The sequence below is a fragment of the Papio anubis genome, chromosome X, assembly GCF_008728515.1.
Source record: "Papio anubis isolate 15944 chromosome X, Panubis1.0, whole genome shotgun sequence".
Lineage (NCBI taxonomy): Eukaryota > Metazoa > Chordata > Mammalia > Primates > Cercopithecidae > Papio > Papio anubis.
The window spans coordinates 24,110,986-24,130,767 of NC_044996.1; the positions used below are offsets into that span (position 1 = coordinate 24,110,986).

The window sequence follows — 19,782 nt, forward strand, 5'->3', positions numbered from 1 at the left end:
ATGTGAAAGATCTGTAACATTTTAAGATCACTCTGACAGCTATGGGAAGAATAGACTGTAGAAGGAGAAAGGATAGAAATAGGGAGAAGATAGGAGGCTATTGCAAGAGTCCTCGTAAGTGGCTCAGAAAAGTATGGTAACAGTGATTGGAGGTGATGAGAAATTGAAAAATTATAAATTTTTTTAAGGTATCACTGACAGGTTTTATTAATTTGTTGAATGTGGGATGTAAGAGAAAGAGAAGAGTTCAGAGTGACCAAGTATTTTTGTCCTGAGCAGCTGCAAGAATTTAGTTCCCATATACTGAGATATTGGGAAGAGTAGGGAAGGTACAGATTTTGTGCCCTTCCCCACTCAGGATGAATGAGAGGGAATCTAGAGTTCAAGTTTTTTGTCCATGTTGATTTGAAATACCTATTAGACATCAAGAGATGTCAAGTAGGCAGTGGGTGGATGCTATTTAAAGCCATGAAACTGGATGAGGTATAGGTAGAGAAAAAATCTGTGGGAACTATACTCTAGAGAAACATTCTATCCATCATCTTAATTTACTGTCTGTTACTTGGCTGAGTTTTTCTTCTTTCCCCTTCTCTCTTGAGCACCTACAGGTAAATCTGTTTGTGTTTACTGTACCTATGGTATGATCCAGTACACCACACTTCTAAAATAGTCTGAAGATCAAACTAAAATAGTAATGCAAACACCTTATCTTTATATATTGCTTTGAACTTTGTAAAGAGCTTTTATTTAGCAAATGCCTTTTGTGCACCGGTAACTCTACTAGGTACTTTCATACATGTTACCTCATTTGGTTTTCCTAAAAGATTGTTTGTGTTTTATATGCAAATAATGATGAGCTGGTGGAGATACATCTTTAAAGAAAGCATTCTTTTGTATTTGTATGTTGTTCTAAATTTATAATAATATAAAATATATTTTAATTAATGAGAACAGATACATAAAGATTGCAATTGATAATGTATAGTAGAAAGAACACTAACCAGCTATGGGCAAGTGACAAATTTCTCTTGGGTCCTATTTCCCATTGGTAAAATAATAATGGGACTAGGGTTTGAGGAGGAATTTAGTCAAGGGTTTCTCAAACAATAGATTGGAATCCATTGTTATTTATGCCACTACAATCAGTATAGAACTTTTCCAATTAAAATCTAATTATATACTTTTTATGTTTGATCCTTATATGGTAACTAATGCTTTTGAAACTCAAATACTAACACAAGGAGAACTTTTAAATAATAGATCATTTCGAATTGTCTGTGGTGGGAGATGATAAAATTCTGGTTGTAAATTTATTTAGATTTTAGAATTAAGAGCAATTTCAGGTCCTAGGATTTGTGGTGGTGGAAGTTATTATATCTAATCTTTTCTGTAAACAGAAAAAAGGGGTTCATCGTTGCCCAAAATGCAGACTACAATTTTTGACCAGCAAGGAGAAAGCTGAACATAAGGCACAGCATCGTACATTTATAAAGCCTAAAGAACTAGAAGGATTGCCTCCTGGAACAAAAGTGAGTTTGTGAGGGGGTTTTTGGTGGTTTTTTGCACATTCTATTAATTTTTTTTTTATTTTTGATTATTATGGATAGAAGGAATAAGATCTAGTGTTAGGAAGCTCGCTGGGCAACAGTAGTCAACAATAATTTATTGTATATTTCAAAATAACTAGAAGAGTGGAATTGGAATGTTCCTAATACAAATAAATGATAAATGCTTGAGGTGATGGATACCCCAGTTACCCTGATATGATCATTACATATTGTATGCTTGTATCAAAATATCACATGCACCCCAAAAGTGAGTTTTAAATATGCTGTATTTTTAACATTTTGTATGATAATAGAAACAAACTACTGCCTGGTTTTATCTATTGAATATAGTATTAAAATTGACGTCTGATTGTTATTAAGACTTTAATTTTAGGTTTTATCCTTCTTATGCTTGTAAAGAAAAACTTCTAACCATTGTTTTATTAGTTGATTGACGTGGTTTGTTGGAGGGGTATTTCTAGTGCAACTAGATTGTAGACTAAGTCGACAGGTTGTTTCAATGTTCTGTAGGCTGTTTTTGAGCTATTCCAGTTGTCAATGTGTATGTCTTTCAGTTGCTAGACTATAAGATACTTAAGATGAGGAATTATATTTATCTTTGTGTCCCCAGCATCTGTCGTAGTGCCTTGAATGCCATAGGTTTGTTGAAGTTGGTATTACTAATCTCTCAGAGAAGCAAGTGTTGCTCCTGAATAGCATAGCATTGCTGTTTTTCATGAGCAAGCACACATCAGACTACAAATTTCTTTCTCCTTGTTTGCCTTATATACATAAGTTTTCTTTTTTTTTTTTTTTTTTGAGACAGTCACTCTATGCCTCAGGCTGGAGTGCAGTGGCGCGATCTCAGCTCACTGCAGCCTCTGCCTCCTGGGTTCAAGTGATTCTCGTGCCTCAGCCTCCCAGGTAGTTGGGATTACAGGCGTGCAGCGTATGTCCAGCTAATTGTTTGTATTTTTAATAGAGACTGGGTTTCACCAACATGGCCAGGCTGGTCTCAAACTCCTGGCCTCAAGTGATCTGCCCGCCTCGGTCTCCCAAAGTGCGGGGTTACAGGCATGAGCCACCACACCTGGCCCTCTGACTTCTTTACGTAAAGTTAGCTCTTGAATATTTTCTCCAGTGAAGAGCTGTATAATCCAAGGTGAGATAATCCCCACATATTTGTATTTCATTTGGAGTACATACTTTTGAATGCGAGTATGTCTGCCATTTAAATTAACAAAAATAATATAAAACAATTATCTGAATATCTAGTGTAAGATATACCATCTGGCATCTTCTGTGCAATCCATTTGTTCCATGTTGATATTAGCCATGCAGAATGTTAATGTAGGCAGAACAGTCCTCTCTCACATCTTCCCTTATTAATAAGATACCAGTAGTAATGGTAATATTGGTAATAATGATACTATATGTCTTATAACACTTTAGAATTAAGTGTTCAGTGTGCCTTTCCATACATTTTATTATTTAACCTTTGTGGTGATCCAATGAGATAGACAAGGCAAGTATTATCCCCGTATTAGAGATGAAGAGGTTCAGAGAGGCTAAATTCCTTACTCAGGGTCATGTAGCTAGGACGAGGTAGTACTAAGATTCTTAAACTTGGATTTTTTGACTTCTCCAGTGCTTTCAAAAAATTTATTTTCAGTTTGCAAGCTAACAAGTTCTGCTTCAGTGCTTTTCTATGATACTTCATATATTTCATAGGACTTCACAGAAGCTGTTCTTCAAGTACATGGGGGGAATGTAGTCAAATGATTAAAGAGAATGTTAGTGGGTGACTGTTTTCTATTATTAACCAGTAGATACAAACATTTTCTTTTCCCAAATAGTAAATGATAAATTTTATATGTTACCATTAAGGAAATTCTGAGCATTATTATAACTACCATGCTGTATGATGAATTGATGTAAGCTCCACCATAACCTTGGAAGCAGAAATCGTGCCCCCTGATCCACCAGGAAGAGGTCACATTTACTGAAAATCTGTTTTATAGTTACCAGAGGGTAATTCAGGCCTCTGTATTACATTTTGACCTCTCTATTTGTGAAAGCCTTTTAGTTAGGGTTTGTTTTTTTTTTTTGAGACGGGGTCTCTCTGTCACCCAGGTTGGAGTGTAGTGGTGCCATCTCAGCTCACTGCAACCTCTGCCTCCTAGGTGCAAGCTGGGACCACAGGCCACAGGTGGATGTCACCATGCCCAACTAATTTTGTTGCATTTTTGGTAGAGATGAATTGCCCAGGCTGGTCTCAAACTCCTGAGCTCAGGCAGTCCACCCACCTTGGCCTCCCAAAGTGCTGGGATTGCAGGTGTGACTCACCACACCCGGCCCCTTTTAATTCTGTCGAAGCGTAAAATAGCTATGGAATGTGCTCTTTCGATATTCATCTAATTTGTACTAACTCCTAATTATTCGTTAATATCTGTTAACATACAATTGTTATCAATATAAAACTAATATTACAACAGTAAGTAAATATCAAAATAAATTTAGAATAAGTGGAAGGCTTCCACCATTTAGAATAAGTGGAAGGCTTATCTGATTGCAGTTTTATACTTGCCACTTTCAAAATAATGATTTTAACTTTTTGTATTGTAGTGATTTTTTGGTAACAGTGTTATTGAGATATAATTCATATATCACACAATTTACCCATTTACAGTGTACACAGTTCAGTGGTTTTTAGCATATTCAGATTTGGGCAAACATCACTACAATAAATTTTTAAACATTTTTATCACCCTCAAAAGAAACCCCATACCCTTTAGCATTCACTATTTCCCCTCCACTAGCCCTGTGCAAACTTTAGTCAGCTTTTAGTCTCTATGGATTTTCCCATTCTGGACGTTTGGTGTTGAATCATACAATATGTCATCTTTAGGGACTGGTTTATTTCGCTTAGCATAGTGTTTTGCAGCTTCATTGATACTGTACCATGTTCCAGTACTTCATTCTTTTTTGTGGCTGAGTAATACTGCACTGCATAGAAATTCTACCTTTTATTTATGCTTTCATCTATTGATGGGCATATCCATTTGTCTTTCTGATCACCCATCTTTGCATTCTTTCAATATGCAGTAGTAATACTGCACTGCATAGATATTCTACCTTTTATTTATCCTTTCATCTATTGGTGGGCATAATTCTCTTTTCTATATACATCCACTGCAGTTTTTGCAAGTACAATACTAACTGTAACAAAGCCTTTGTAAATCATATGATGAGGTAAGAAACATGTAAACTGCCAATCAAAATTGCCATTTGGGTCATTTGTTTTTTGAAAACACAGTTATCCTATTGGAATTTTTACATCCACTGCAAGTAAAGCTAATACAAGTAAGCCAAGGGGACATATAGCTAAGTCCAAAGCAAAATCCTCTTACAAGCAAAAACGAGAGTGCAACAGAAAAAGTTTCCTCTTTTCGGCTGTAATGCTGCTGTAAAAATTCATGTAAAAGTTTTTGTGTGAACGTATGTTTTCATTTCTCTTGGGTATATACCTCTGAATACAATGGTGGAGTCAAATGGTAACTCTTACCTTTAATATTTTGAGAAACTGCCAAACTGTTTCTCTTTTTTTGTTATTTTGTTTTTTGTTTTGTTTTGTTTGAGATGGGGTCTCGCTCTGTTGCCCAGGCTGGAGTGCAGTGGTGCGATCTTGGCACACTGCAGCCTCCGCCTCCTGGGTTCAAGTGATTTTCCTGCCTCAGCCTCCTGAGTAGCTGGGATTACAGGTACCTGCCACCGTGCCTGGCTAATTTTTTGTATTTTTAAAAGAAATGGAGTTTCACCATGTTGGCCAGGCTGGTCTCAAACTCCTGACCTCAAGTGATCCGCCCACCTTGGCCTCCCAAAGTTCAGGGATTACAGGCCTAAGCCACCACACCTGGTCTGCCAAACTGTTTTTCGTTATAACTACACTGTTGTGCATTCCCACCAGCAGTGTATGAGGGTTCTCATTTTTCTATGTCTTAGCCAATACTTGTTATTTTGTTATTATCTGTTTATTACAGCCATTCTGGTTGGTGTGAAGGAACATCTCATTTGGGAATTGATTTGCATTTCCCTAATGACTAATGATGTGCACCATCTATCTCTTCGTGTGGTTGTTGGCTGTTTGTATATCTTCTTTGAAGAAATGCCTATTCATCTATTTTCTCTTTGGTTGCTTGTGCTTTTGGTGTCATTATATAAGAAACCATTGCCTAACTCATGCTCACAAGGATTTACTACTGTATTTTCTTCTAAGAGTTTTGTAGTTTTACCTTTTAAAATTTGGTCTTTAATACATTTTGAGATAATTTTTGTATATAATATGAGGTAGGGATTCAAATTCTTTCTTTTGCACATGGATATCAGTTTTTCTAGCAGCATTCATCAAGACTATTTTTTGCCCCATTGGAAATGTTTTGGGACCCTTGTCAAAAACCAATTTACTGTAAATGTGAGGGCTTACAATGATATTTTTAATACTAATGTGATGGTTACTTTCTAAAAGTACATATTGGCTTTGTTTTTATAGGTTACTATTCGAGCTTCACTTGGACCTCTCCAATCAAAATTACCAACTGCACCTTCCGGTTGTACTCCAGGCACTTCTTTTCTTCAGGTCACACCTCCGACATCTCAAAATACAACTGCTAAAAATCCTAGAAAATCTAATGCCGGTAGATCTAAGACAAGAAAGCCTCATGCACCTACATCCACTGCAAGTAAAGCTCATACAAGTAAGCCAAGAGGACGTATAGCTAAGTCCAAAGCAAAACCCTCTTACAAGCAAAAGCGACCGCGCAACAGAAAAAATAAAATGAGCCTTGCTTTGAAGAACTTAAGGTAATATCTTTTATTTCTGATATACAATACAAATTTAATCTTAAGTATGAAATTTACCATATCACAGAACCCTCTTACACATTTACATGATAATCACTTATCTGGCATAAAGACCAAGCAAATGAGAAAAAGTTACTTTTTACAACTACTGAGCAGAACTTGAGTCATTGTGTTTATTCTCTAATTTTCATCTTTTACACTAATCTTTTATTTTATGCTTTTATCTTATGATAATTGGTTTATTTGATCCCTTTTATTCCAGGGAAATGTTAACTGGTGTTAAATTTTTTGCACTTATTCTAGCTTGTTTCAAAGCAAATTTTCAAATTATGAGTCTACTTAAAGATCAATTTAGGGCCGGGCGCAGTGGCTCAAGCCTGTAATCCTAGCACTTTGGGAGGCCGAGACGGGCGGATCACAAGGTCAGGAGATCAAGACCATCCTGGCTAACACAGTGAAACCCCGTCTCTACTAAAAAATACAAAAAACTAGCCAGGCGAGGTGGCGGGCACCTGTAGTCCCAGCTACTCGGGAGGCTGAGGCAGGAGAATGGCATAAACCTGGGAGGCGGAGCTTGCAGTGAGCTGAGATCTGGCCACTGCACTCCAGCCTGGGAGACAGAGCCAGACTCTGTCTCAAAAAAAAAAAAAAAAAAAAAGATCAATTGAAACATTTTGGGTTCAGTTAGTAAAATGTTAATAAGATTTTCCCCTATTATTTTTGTTTTATAATCTATTTTTATCATTTTTTTTCCATCTCCATAAGGTGTCGTCGGGGAATTCACAAGTGCATTGAATGTCATTCCAAAATAAAAGATTTTGCAAGCCACTTTTCTATATACATCCACTGCAGTTTTTGCAAGTACAATACTAACTGTAACAAAGCCTTTGTAAATCATATGATGAGGTAAGAAACATGTAAACTGCCAATCAAAATTGCCATTTGGGTCATTTGTTTTTTGAAAACAGAGTTATCCTATTGGAAGCAAGTTTGTCTCATCAAGGAACTAAAAGGATCTAGCAATAGGAACTTCTAAGATGTTCCTTGTACTATTTTCCAGCATAGTAACTCATAAAATTACTGTGACAAAAACTCTTAAGAACAATTAGACTAATGAAACTAAAATGAGTTTGTTAGGGAAATTTGTTTTTCTATGGGACTTTTTTTTTCTTTTATGTCTTTCAGAAAGTGGTTTTTTCAATATATTTATCAAATAAATATGATCAGCTCTTGCATTCCACATCTGTGGATTCAACCAACTGTAAATCAAAAGAGTTTTAAAAAATTACGTCTCTACTGAACATGAACAAACCTTTTTCCCGTCGTCATTCTCTAAACAATACAGTATAAAACTATGTAATAGTAGTTACATTGTATTAGGTATCATAGGTTTACAAATAATCTAGAGATGATTTAAAGTGTACAGCAGGATATGTATAGTTTATATACAAGTACTATGCCATTTTATATCAGAGACTTGAGTCTCTGCAGATTTGGATGCCTGCAGAGGAGGTCCTAGAAGCAATCCACCATGGATACAGGGACCCCTGTATATGTAATCTCTTGAGTCTTATCCTCTTCAAAGCGATCACTTTGAGAGACTCCAGGCTTTTTAATGATGCTAAGAACATTATCCTGTCTCTGTCTCCCACATCTGTCTGTCCATTTGTCTTTCTGATCATCCATCTTTGCATTCATTCAATGAAACATAAGCGACTGTAGGAATATTCCAGTCATGATGCTACCATTGGAATTCCTTTTCATGCATTGATTCAACTTAATTTGAGCACCTATGATGTACTCTACACAAGGGAAAAACTTCAGAGCCCCCCTTACTTTCATTTGAACCTCATTCGTAGGGGCTTGCCTTATTCTTTCAGAATGGATTTTATTTTAAATTACCAAAAAGTGTCCACATATAAGTTGATTATTCCAATTAAGATAGTTCCATTTATTTTCAGTTAGAAATAAGATATAACTAGCCAGGCACAATGGCTCATGCCTATAATCCCAGCACTTTCAGAGGCCAAGGAGAGGGGATTGCTTGAGCCTAGGAGTTCAAGACCAGCCTGGGCAACATAGCAAGACCTCATCTCTATTTTTAAAAAAGAAAAAAGAAATAGGTATAACCAATGAAAGTGGTTTTCTTGCAGATTATCAAAAGACCTCTATATTATTTTCTGCTCATAATCAGCTACCACTCTGAAGGATTCACCCACATTTTGATGGCTTCAGCACCTGGCTTGCAGGGGTTTTTTTCCCTTTGGTGATCAACCTGACCTTATGATACCTTTACTTCTTTAGTGCTACCACTTTACATCCCTTTCTGCTTTGTTGTATCCCCTTTCTTAACACCATCCCATTTTACCTCATTGTAGACAATACTTACTTTGAATTCTCATTACCCCATGACTTTCAGGGTCTTGACTCCTTTTTTCTAGTCCAGTAGTATCAATTCAATTTTGTAGCCAACCACACCCTTAAGGTCTTCTGTTTTGAATGCTGCTTTGTTTCTGTCCTAAATTCCTTTGTATCTTCAGTCATGCTTAGTCTTGCTATCTTTGCATCTTTTATCCTTTTTGATGTATCCCTATCTCGGTTCTAGACTACCATACCATGCTCAATTCAGTCAGCTCTGAATTCGTGATCTTTAATTTGGTCCTACCTTTTTAAAAATACCACTTTGTGTTTTGTTTGTTTGCTTGTTTGTGTTTTTGAGACGGAGTCTTTCTCTGTCACCCAGGCTGGAGTGCAACGGCATGATCTCGGCTCACTGCAAGCTCCGCCTCCCAGGTTCACGCCATTCTGCTGTCTCAGCCTCCCCAGCAGCTGGGACTACAGGTGCCCGCCACCATGCCCAGCTAATTTTTTTTTTTTTTTTTGGTATCTTTAGTAGAGACGGGGTTTCACCCTGTTAGCCAGGATAGTCTCGATCTGCTGACCTCGTGATCCGCCCGCCTCGGCCTTCCAAAGTGCTGGGATTACAGGCGTGAGCTACCACGCCCAGCCAAAAATACCGCTTTGTTTTTATCTACATCTGTCAGATTTTATTCTAGTCCCTCAGTTGTTAACTTTGCCTAATAATTACTCAGAGGTCATACTTTTTGTTTTTCTCAAGATTAACTTTTTCGTGTCTCAAGGTTTTTTTTCCTTCAGCCATTAATCTCAAAAAGCAGACATGTCCCACTGTTTTTAAGTTAACCCTGTTCGTCATCTCTTGCATTTCCTCCACATCCTTATTTCATTACTTTGGACCTTCAGTTCATCTCTTTCTCTCTACCACATTCATTGTGTCTGCAGATATTTTCAGGCATATTTTTAGGATGAGGAAAATCTGCCTTTACTTTGCATGTTTTCTTGTCCTCGTTTTACCATCAACATTTGTAAAGAGTATTCTTTACTAGCCTGTTTGTCATTTTTTGACCCTTTGTGATTTGAGTGTCGCCCACCACCCCCACCTACATGCAGCTAAAGCTGCTCCTTTAAAGGTTATCAGTAATATCCTAACCACTGGATATACTCATTTTTCATTCTTCCTCCTCTATGACTTCTTCAGAGTATTTGACATTTTTGATCACTTACTTTTGGAACTCTTCTCAACTTCTGTTAAACTGTTACCACCGTTTTTCTTCTTTCCTTTTGGCTACTCCTGCTCTATATCTTTTCTCCCTTCAACTGTTCTTGTCCCCTTATAATCCCTTTCTTGGTACCTTAACCATTCTTAAAGTTTTCTCTTTTACCTTTCAACTGTAAATCCTCTGATTTCAATGCTGAGTTTCCCTGAGACCCCACTCTGTTTCTAACTAGGATTCAAACCACTTTTACTTCAGTACCCTTTAAGCTCAGTCTTGACTATTTCAGGGCATCATTTGCATAAACATGGAGCACCAGCTAGAAATAATTTACTATCCCAAGTTTTTGAAACCCATTGAGTTCTGTTGATCTGCCACCATACATTCTAGCTTCCTGAGAGTCCACCTTCTGCAATATTCCAGTCTGCCTCTTCCACTACTATAGTGGTTCTGCACCTATACCCCAGTTTCTCTAAAGCAGACCCTAGCCAACCCTTCCCCTAGTACACTGCTATGAGTAATGTTATTCTCTTATTCTGTGCCAAACACTTGGCTGCCCTAATGAGGCTTTAATTCTGCCCCTAATTTATAGAGGATTAAATTGGAAAACATTTTTGGCATTACTTAAACCCATGTGTCATTCCATCCTCCTCTCTCCCATTTTCCGTAGGCTCACCAACTGTCTTGCAGAACCTTCAGCCCCATTCTATCCCCAAACGTTCCCAACTGACCTAAAGTTACATTCATAACCTTTTCCTAATTTCTGGTGAGCCCCTGCACTGTCATCACACACACTGAGCTCTTACTCATCATTAACCTCGTCTAGAACTGAAAGCTTCCACTTCTACTCTTCTAAGGGCCTCATAGGTCCCTTTGCTTTTCCCCTACTTCAGGGGCACATTGTTTCCCTCATTACTTCAGGTACCTCGCTCTGAATGGTGCACCCTCACTCCTACTCGGTGTGGACTTTTGTCATAGGTTTGAGTTCTGTATGTTCAGAGGCTTCATTTTCTCAGAGGTTGAGTACCTTTATTCCCAGGCTATGCCAACTCCATTGCGAGAAGACAGGCCCCCAAAATTGATCTATCTTCCCCAATGTATAGATTCTTCATATTCAGTATCTAAAGTAGTTTTTTCTTATTCTTGATTATTCTCTGGAAGGCTCCTCTCCTTCCCTCTCATTTCACCCTCTGCGAAGTATCTGATCAGCACAGCCAGTCATAGGAATCATTCCTTTCTTTGAGTTCTGTAACATTCGCTCTTCTGCCTCACATGTGTCTCTATTATCTATTTGAGAGAGAAGCTCTTTCTTTGTATTCACCATAGTGCCTATTCTGAGGATATTTTCTTGAAATTAACAGCTAGCCAGAATCTTTATTTTCCCATGCATATATAGTATGCTGGTGATGGTTACCTTGTGTCTGAGGGTAACTGTTGACCTGCTGTGTGGGGTCTGTCAGTGCAAGACAGGGCTAGTGCTTCTCAAACTAGCTTGCATAAGAATCAGCTGGAAAACTTGGGAAAACAGATTTCTGGGCCCCACTGCCAGAGATTGGTTCACTATGTTTGCAGTAAGGCCTTAAACTTTGTGTTTCTAACAAGCTTCTAGGTAGGCTGATGATGCTGGTCCCTGGACCACACTTTGAGTAATACTGTGCTAGGCTAATCCTGGCTAATCTTGCCTGGTTTTCTAACACAGGAAAGCTTTCCTTATCAATTTAAAGGGAGGCATAAAAGCTATTACCATTGGCTCTGAAGTTTGATTAGTGGTTTTCTGATCTGTGTATAGGAGAAGCATTGTTTTAATTCTTGAGCTCTGCTTCCCTTAATTTGCTCTCTTTGAAAGTTCTCCTGGTAATTGCAAAGGATTCTTTAAATGTTTCATGTTTATTGAATTAAGCAATGGCATTTATCTCAAGTAGTGTTTACTTCCAGGATCATTCAGATTATCCCCCTCCCCAAACATACTAAGATTAAAATGTAATGAATAATTATTATTCTCCAGCCTGGGTGACAGAGCAAGACTCTGAAACAAAAAATAATTATTTTAACAATTTCTATCATAGCAAAATACATTATCAAATATCTTTTAAATTGTTCTTACTCTTAATAGTTAAAAAATTTTTAATTTGACACTGCATTTTTAACTCAAGCATTTTTTTTTTTTTACTAATGGTGAGATACTGATCATCTAAGAAAATTCTCAGGGAAATATGTAATTAGAAAATATACAGGTAAAGTGGAATGTAAGTTAAAATTCTTGAATTAAACAGAGATGACTATCTTCGTCCATTCAGGCTGCTATAACAAAATACCATAGACTGGGTAGCTTATAAACAACAGAAATTTATTTCTCACAGTTCTGGAGGCTGGAAAGTCCACGATCAAGGTGCCGGCAGATTCGGTGTCTGGGTGAGGGCCCATTCCTCATAGTCAGCACCTTCTCACTGCGTCCTCACATGGTGGAAGGGGCACACTGGCTCTCTAGGATCTCTTTTATAAGTGCACTAATCTCATAAGGGCTCTGCCCTTATGACCTAATCACCTCCCAAAGGCCCCACCTCTTATTACCATCACTTTGGGGGTTAAGATTTTAACATGAATTTTGGGGTGACACAGAAATTCAGATTATAGCAATAACCAACAGCATTTTATTATTTAGATCGTGATCTTTTATTCAAAACTAAGAAATTAGGCATTGGCTTGAAATGTGGTCATAAAATTAATATGGCGTTGTATAATAAAATTAATAAAATCTTGTTTGTCTCGTGTTTCTCAAGCTCTCATAGCAACCATCCAGGTAAACGGTTTTGTATTTTCAAGAAGCATTCAGGAACTCTCAGGTAATCATTGATCTTTTTTTTGTTTTTCTTTCCATTGAAATATTGCAGTAACTTTTTAAAACTGATGTTGGAGTGCCTACTTTGGAAATGATAGAGTTCTGTTTATTATATCCTTAGACCAAAGTTGGAGAGATAGCCTATCATTTCTGACTAAACTCTCTGTAGTGTCAAGCATTAAGATGAAACCTTCTTGCATATGCATTTGTAAAATAACAAAAATAAGGTTCTCCAACCATATCTGAATAGAAGGAAGTTTTTGAAAATACCATAATACTTGAAATCAATATATAGCCTTCATAATTCTTAATGTTTTTAGAATTAAAGTATATAACTTGTTTACTGTACAGAAAAAAGTACTGATAAATATTTCTAAGGGCATTGATAATTACCATTGGTTACACCACACACACTTAGCTCAGAATCCACTAAAACATCTATTTTTTTACATTATTTTGATATCTTTTTGACTCCATCTTCCTTTGTTAATTATTTTGCTCATGTTGACAGATGTTTGCCAGGCACATAGTACCTGGAACATAGTAGGCACTTGGTAAATATTTGTTGAATAAGTTAATGTTTATGTTGAAAATGAATTATGTGGATAATGTTGGACCAAGAGCTCATAGAGGAAATTTTTATTGTATTTTTAAAACATACTCGTGTTAGGCCGGGTACGGTGGCTCACACCTGTAAACCTAGCACTTTGGGAGGCCGAGGCGGGTGGATCACCTGAGGTCAGGAGTTCGAGACTAGCCTGGCCAACATGGCGAAACCCTGTCTCTACTAAAAATACCAAAATTAGCCGGGCATGGTGGCTATAATCCCAGCTACTTGGGAGACTGAGGCAGGAGAATCACTTGAACCCGGAGGGCAGAGGTTGCAGTGAGCCGAGATCGCGCCACTTCGCTCCAGCCTGTGCAAAAGAGCAAACAAAACTCCCATCTAAAAAAAAAAAAAAAATTTATGCTATTTTTAAAACATTGAATTCGAGGAATTAGAAAAGAGTAAAATATATTAGGTGTTACCTTTACTGAAAAATGCTTTGTAAGAATGAAAAGAGATTTAATTCTAAAAATGAGATTTCACTTTGATTTTTACCACGTGATGGTCAAGCTCAATTGTATGCTTAGTTTTTAAATGAACTGTATGATTTGAAAGATCTGAGGTGCTTTTTTTTTCAACTCGAGTGGATCTCACATCTAAATAGAAAATTGGTCAAATTCTGTGTATGGGCCAGGTGCAGCGGCTCCCACCTGTAATCCCAGCACTTTGGGAGGCCAAGGCGGGTGGATCACTTGAGGCCAGGAGTTCAGGATCAGCCTGGCCAACATGGCGAAACTCCATCTCTACTAAAAATACAAAAATTCGCCTGGCATGGTGGTGCATGCCTGTCATCCCAGCTACTCGGGAGGCTGAGGCACGAGAATTGCTTGAACCTGGAAGGCAGAGGTTGCAGTGAGCCAAGATTGCGCCACTATACCCCAGCATGGGTGACAGAGTGAGACTCAGTCTCAGAAAATTTTTTTAAAAATCTGTGTATGGACATAGCATTTTATATTTCTATAAACAATTTTTTCATAATTACTATTTTGTTAAAATGAAATATTCATTCTTTAGCTATTTATTGTGCACCTATCATGTATAACACAATGTAGCAAGTCCTATACAGATGACCATGATGAAGAAGAAGGCTTGTACCAACCGTCAAGGAATGTACAATTTATTAAAGGGATAAAAGGTGTGAACATAAATAACTACAGTAATACAAAGAGGTTCCTAGTAAGTGCAATAAGAGATCCTGATTTCAAAGGGGAGAGAGGTTTCTACTTAAAAGAAGAGGCACAGGGGCATTCTAGTTGGAAGAAATAACATTAATAAAAGTTCAGAAAGGAAAAAACAGAAACTACACATTCTTCTGAATCACAATGGAGTAATTTTGGAGTAACTAGGAGTAAAATTTGGATGAAGCACGAAGTTCATATAGCATAGTATTATACTAAGATCAAAGTTGGCCGGGCGCAGTGACTCAAGCCTGTAATCCCAGCACTTTGGGAGGCGGAGGTGGGTGGATCACCTGAGGTCAGGAGTTCAAGACCAACCTAGCCAACATGGCAAAACCCTATCTCTACTAAAAATAGAAAAAAATTAGCCGGGCGTGGTGGTGTGCACCTGTAATCGCAGCTACTCGGAGGCTGAGGCAAGAGAATTGCTTGAACCCAGGAGGTGGAAGTTGCAGTGAGCCGAGATCGCGCCCCTGCACTCCAGGCTGGGCGACAGAGTGGGGCTCCATTCCAAAAATAAAAAAAGATCAGTCTGGGGAGATAGTTTTGAACTTAGATCCAGATTGTTGAATCCTTGAAAACAAGGCCTAGGGAGTTTGGGCTTAATTTTCATTTGGAAGACATTGGGGGGGAAGCCATTGATGTTTTGAGTAGAATCAAGGGTGCTGAAGGAAGATCACTTTGGAGGAGTATACAAGATGAGTTGTAGCTGCATGAGACACATAGACTGGTTAAGGCTATTGTAGTGGTTAAGACTTACTTAATAAAGCCCTGGGCTAAGGTGGTGGAGTGGTATCACATCATGTTTAAGAGCATGGGCTTCAGAATCAAAGGGCTCCATTTCCAACCTGATCCTGGCCTCAGTAGATTACTGAAACTAATTCTGTCCTCTGTAAAAGGGTAATAATTATAGCACCTATCTCTTTGGGTTGCCATGAGATTTAGATCAGACAATATGTCTAAAACCCCTCAGACTGGCATAGAGTAAGTACTCAATAAATTGTTAATATCATAAAATGTTTGAAATATTGAATGTTTTATGTAAGAAGAGAGTCAGAGATAACTAGAAATTTGAGCCCCAGTATTAGGGAAAGGGCATCATAAGAGAGACTTTTCCGCCTAAATTTCATGGGGAAAGCACATGATTCCAGTTTTATGAAGATAGTTTTTGATGTGCAGGAGTTCTGGCTAGGTGTAAATCCACAACAGGTTGTTAAAACTAGAGAAGTCAATGCAAGGTATGCCACTGGTTTCCTATACAGGTGAAATATTTAAAGTATCTGATGAACTTCAAAAGTATATGTATGCTTTGTTAATAAACTGATGATGATAATTACATGATTTTAAAACCTTCACATTTCTTTTCTAATTTTATCCTCATTTGACTAAGATATTAGATTGCAGAATCCACAGACTGTACCTTTTTTGGTTACTGTTGTATCCACAATACCTAGTAGTACAGTGTGGGTGAAGAAGGTTCTCAGCAAATGTATATTTATATATTTCAGTGAATGAATATTACATCCTTGCTTTGCAAGTAATAACTTGCACACATTACTTAAGTTGTTAAGGGAGACTGGGCTTTCAGTCAGTCTCTTGATGTCTAGCTTTCAGCTAGGCACAAGTTGAGAGGTGACAATTTATAAAGCACTAAATGTTAGCATAATTTGAATATGGCCATGCCATTTTCTTTTCCTTTTTTTTTTTTTTTTTTTTTTTGAGACGGAGTCTGACTGTCACCCAGGCTGGAGTGCAGTGGCACAATCTTGGCTCACTGTGACCTCTGCCTCTTGGGTTCAAGCAATTCTCCTGTCTCAGCCTCCAGAGTAGCTGGGGCTACAGACGCACGCCATGATGCCTAGCTAATTTTTCTATTTTTAGTAGAGATGAGGTTTCACCATACTGGTCAGGCTGGTCTCGAACTCCTGACCTCAGGTGATCCATGCCCCTCGGCCTCCCAAAGCGCTGGGATTATAGGCGTGAGCCACTGTGCCCGGCCAGCAATGCCATTTTCTGGAGAACCATTTTAGATATATCAAGTTCATATAACAAAGTTGGAAAATGACGGTTGTGGAGACTAAAATGCAAATCAAGTTAGTACATGGAAAAATAATTATTGAGCTCATAATATAATTATGGATTTTCATAAATGATAATATTTTTTACTGTCTTCTTTTTTTTCATAGGGGCATTACTCTAGTGTGCCTTAAATGTGATTTCCTAGCTGATTCTTCTGGCTTAGATCGCATGGCTAAACACTTAAGTCAACGTAAAACTCATACTTGCCAAGTTATAATAGAGAATGGTATGTATATATAATTGTGTTCCTTTGATTTTCTGATACTTATTTCAGTATTTTTGATCAGATACCATATGGACCCATGTATTACATTGATAGTCTCACTCTTCATATACACTATTGTAAATGTAAAACTTTTGATTTCAGTTTCCGAAAGTACCTCAACTTCTGAACCCATTTCTGGGTAAGTTTAATTTTCCTTCGGTGCGGTTTGCTTTGATGGACTTTAGCACTGTTGTATTATTTTAATGTATCATTAATATAAATGAAAAATTTTAAAGTTGTTTTTGTTTTTGTTTTTAAAGCTGCTCATTGAAATAGATTCCTGCTCCATGGAGTTCATGCAACCTGGTGCAAGACAAGTTGGAAGTTCCTAAGTTCAAAGTTCTGAAGTGTTTTCTCACACAAAAGGCAGTTAAACAGCCAAGTTCATGACACTAGCTCTCATTCAGCTCTTTTCAGCTTTCAGATGCCACTAGATTCTCACTCCACCTTATCTTTGTGTCAGGTTAACATACTGTAACACATTTTTTTCTCCAATTGGCTCTCTCCAAAAATACCTTTTGTTTTTCTCTGCTATACTTGACTTGCCTTCATAATACTACATTCCAGATAATATGACTGTTCATCTTTTTCTGTCTGTTTGCTTTCTTAATTTCTTATAAGTCTTACATGTTTAGGTCAGATAGCCATTTTTTCTTCATTCCTTGTTCATTACTGTTCTGTTTTTCATATTTTTCAAATGAAGAAGCAACACATAAGTTTCAAAAAATATCCAGAGTACTCCTGGACAGTGTCCCCTTTTGATGGACACGACTGATGCCTGTTCTTTCTTTCCAAGAAATGTGAATTATTTGACTGTGAGACCTCCTCTAGTTTGTGGCCTTAAGAGATCAGATCTTGGGGAGAGTCCCTTCCTACCTGACTGACCTCCCATAAGGTTGATGCTGATTTGGCCAGAGATGACCTCAAGGCCCACCAAATAGAGCACAACTTCCCACTGGGGGCTTTGGCTTTTGATCTTAAGCTTATGGGTCGATTCTAACCAAGAAAAGTCCATGAGATCACTGCTTCAACATCCAGGTTGACGTTTAACCATTTTGACTGCTGCTCTTTAATCTTACTCTAGCAGGCATGCAGTCCAAGGAATATAAAAATTCTTGTTGTGTGGGAACCAAGGTTACTTTCCTGTTCTTGGAAAAAGAAAATTTCTACAATTACAGTTCCCAAAGTCACAGTTCATGTTATTTAAAGTTTTATCCAGTATTCTAGGAATTTTCAGCAATACTAATATTCACATTTTTAAACATTTTTTACATTTTGTTTTATTTTGGTAGCTTGGTTTTATATTGTTTTTAGATCAGTGCTTCAACATCCAGGTTGACGTTTAACCATTTTGGCTGCTGCTCTTTAATCTTCCTCTAGCAGACATGCAGTCCAAGGAATATCAAAATTCTGGTTGTATTGGGAACCAAGGTTACTTTCTTGTTTTTGGAAAAACAAAATTTCTACAGTTACGGTTCACAAAGTCAGTTATTCATGTTTTCATTTAAAGTTTTATCCAGTGTTATAGGAATTTTCAGCAATACTGATATTCTTTTTTTTTTTTTTTTTTTTTTTTTTTTTTTTTTTTTTTTTGGTAGACGGAGTCTTTCTCTGTGTCCCAGGCTGGAGTGTGCAGTGGCGTGATTTTGGCTCACTGCAAGCTCTGCCTCCTGGGTTCACGCCATTCTGCCTCAGCCTCCCAAGTACCTGGGATGACAGGCACCCGCCACCACGCCCAGCTAATTTTTAATTTTTTGTATTTTTAGTAGAGACGGGGTTTCACCGTGTTCACCAGGATGGTCCCGATCTCCTGACCTTGTGATCTGCCCGCCTCGGCCTCCCAAAGTGCTGGGATTATAGGCATGAGCCACCGCACCCGGCCAATATTCACATTTTTAAACATTTTTTTTTATTTTACTTTGGTAGCTTGGTTTTATATTGTTCTTAATCAAATTTATTTTACTCTATTTTGTTTTTCTGTCACTTCTTTGTCCCAGATTCATGAAATTTGCTGATGTCCATTTTATGTCTACTTTTGAATTATTTGTGTTTGTTTTGTTTTTATTTCAAACTCCCAAGACATTTCTTAGAATTGTCTACAGATTTCATGTAGCTACTTACTGGTAGCTTCTTAATTTCATACTTGTCCAGACCATTAGACATTATTACATGCTCTATCTTGGGCCTATCATTAACATTAGCTTAGGGATTCTGATTTCAAAGACATAAAGAATTGGCAAAGCTCTTCTTACAGACCTTAAAACAAGTTTTAAAGGTACATTTCTGTTCATCTAATACATAATATCTTCTTAGCCATTAATGTAATTCCTCTGGATAAAGATAATATATTCAAAAAATATTGGGACCAAAAAATGCACTTGTTTCTTGCTCATATATATATAGATGTATATTTTTTTTTAATTTGTTGTTTGTTTATTTTGGTTACATTGAATATAGATTTGCTGAACAGTTTTGATGTTATTTTTTTAATAAAATTTGTATTGTTAAAGTGCCTTGGAAATTTCTAATAAATAACTTCATATAAAAGCTGTCATACAACTATAGGAGCATTGCTTTGCTCCTAGTTCCGTGGAGCCTGATTGCTTGACCCGCAGACTGAAAGCTTTATCTACTGAGCACATCTTGCACTTTTTCCTCCAGCACAGTTAAAAGCAAACTATTTATACTTTACTAATGTCTTGAGCAGCTAGCAAAAGCCCCCTTTGTGATCTTAATAATCGTGAAGGTGGGTAGGCTCTGAAGTCGTTTTACTCAATGTGGGTGTTTTTTAACTCCAAAATTAGAACTGGACTGGATACAGTGGCTCATGCCAGT

The 19,782-nt window shown here is 37.5% G+C and overlaps 1 protein-coding gene across 3 annotated transcripts in view; it reads left to right on the plus strand.

Annotated features, from left to right (window-relative positions):
• ZNF280C (zinc finger protein 280C) overlaps positions 1-19,494 on the plus strand; it is a 65,799-nt gene extending 46,305 nt beyond the window's left edge. For 2 of the 3 annotated variants that reach the window (XM_009198238.4, XM_021932673.2), the window contains exons 12-18: positions 1,398-1,529; positions 6,097-6,407; positions 7,173-7,313; positions 12,760-12,822; positions 16,790-16,908; positions 17,050-17,086; positions 17,208-18,525. In XM_009198238.4, coding sequence (XP_009196502.1) covers positions 1,398-1,529; positions 6,097-6,407; positions 7,173-7,313; positions 12,760-12,822; positions 16,790-16,908; positions 17,050-17,086; positions 17,208-17,223 — 819 coding nt within the window. In that variant the 3' untranslated portion in view covers positions 17,224-18,525. Of the gene's footprint in view, positions 1-1,397; positions 1,530-6,096; positions 6,408-7,172; positions 7,314-12,759; positions 12,823-16,789; positions 16,909-17,049; positions 17,087-17,207 lie in introns of all 3 variants that reach the window. The other variant, XM_003918267.4, reaches the window with a different exon arrangement.
• The last annotated feature ends 288 nt before the right edge of the window (positions 19,495-19,782 follow it).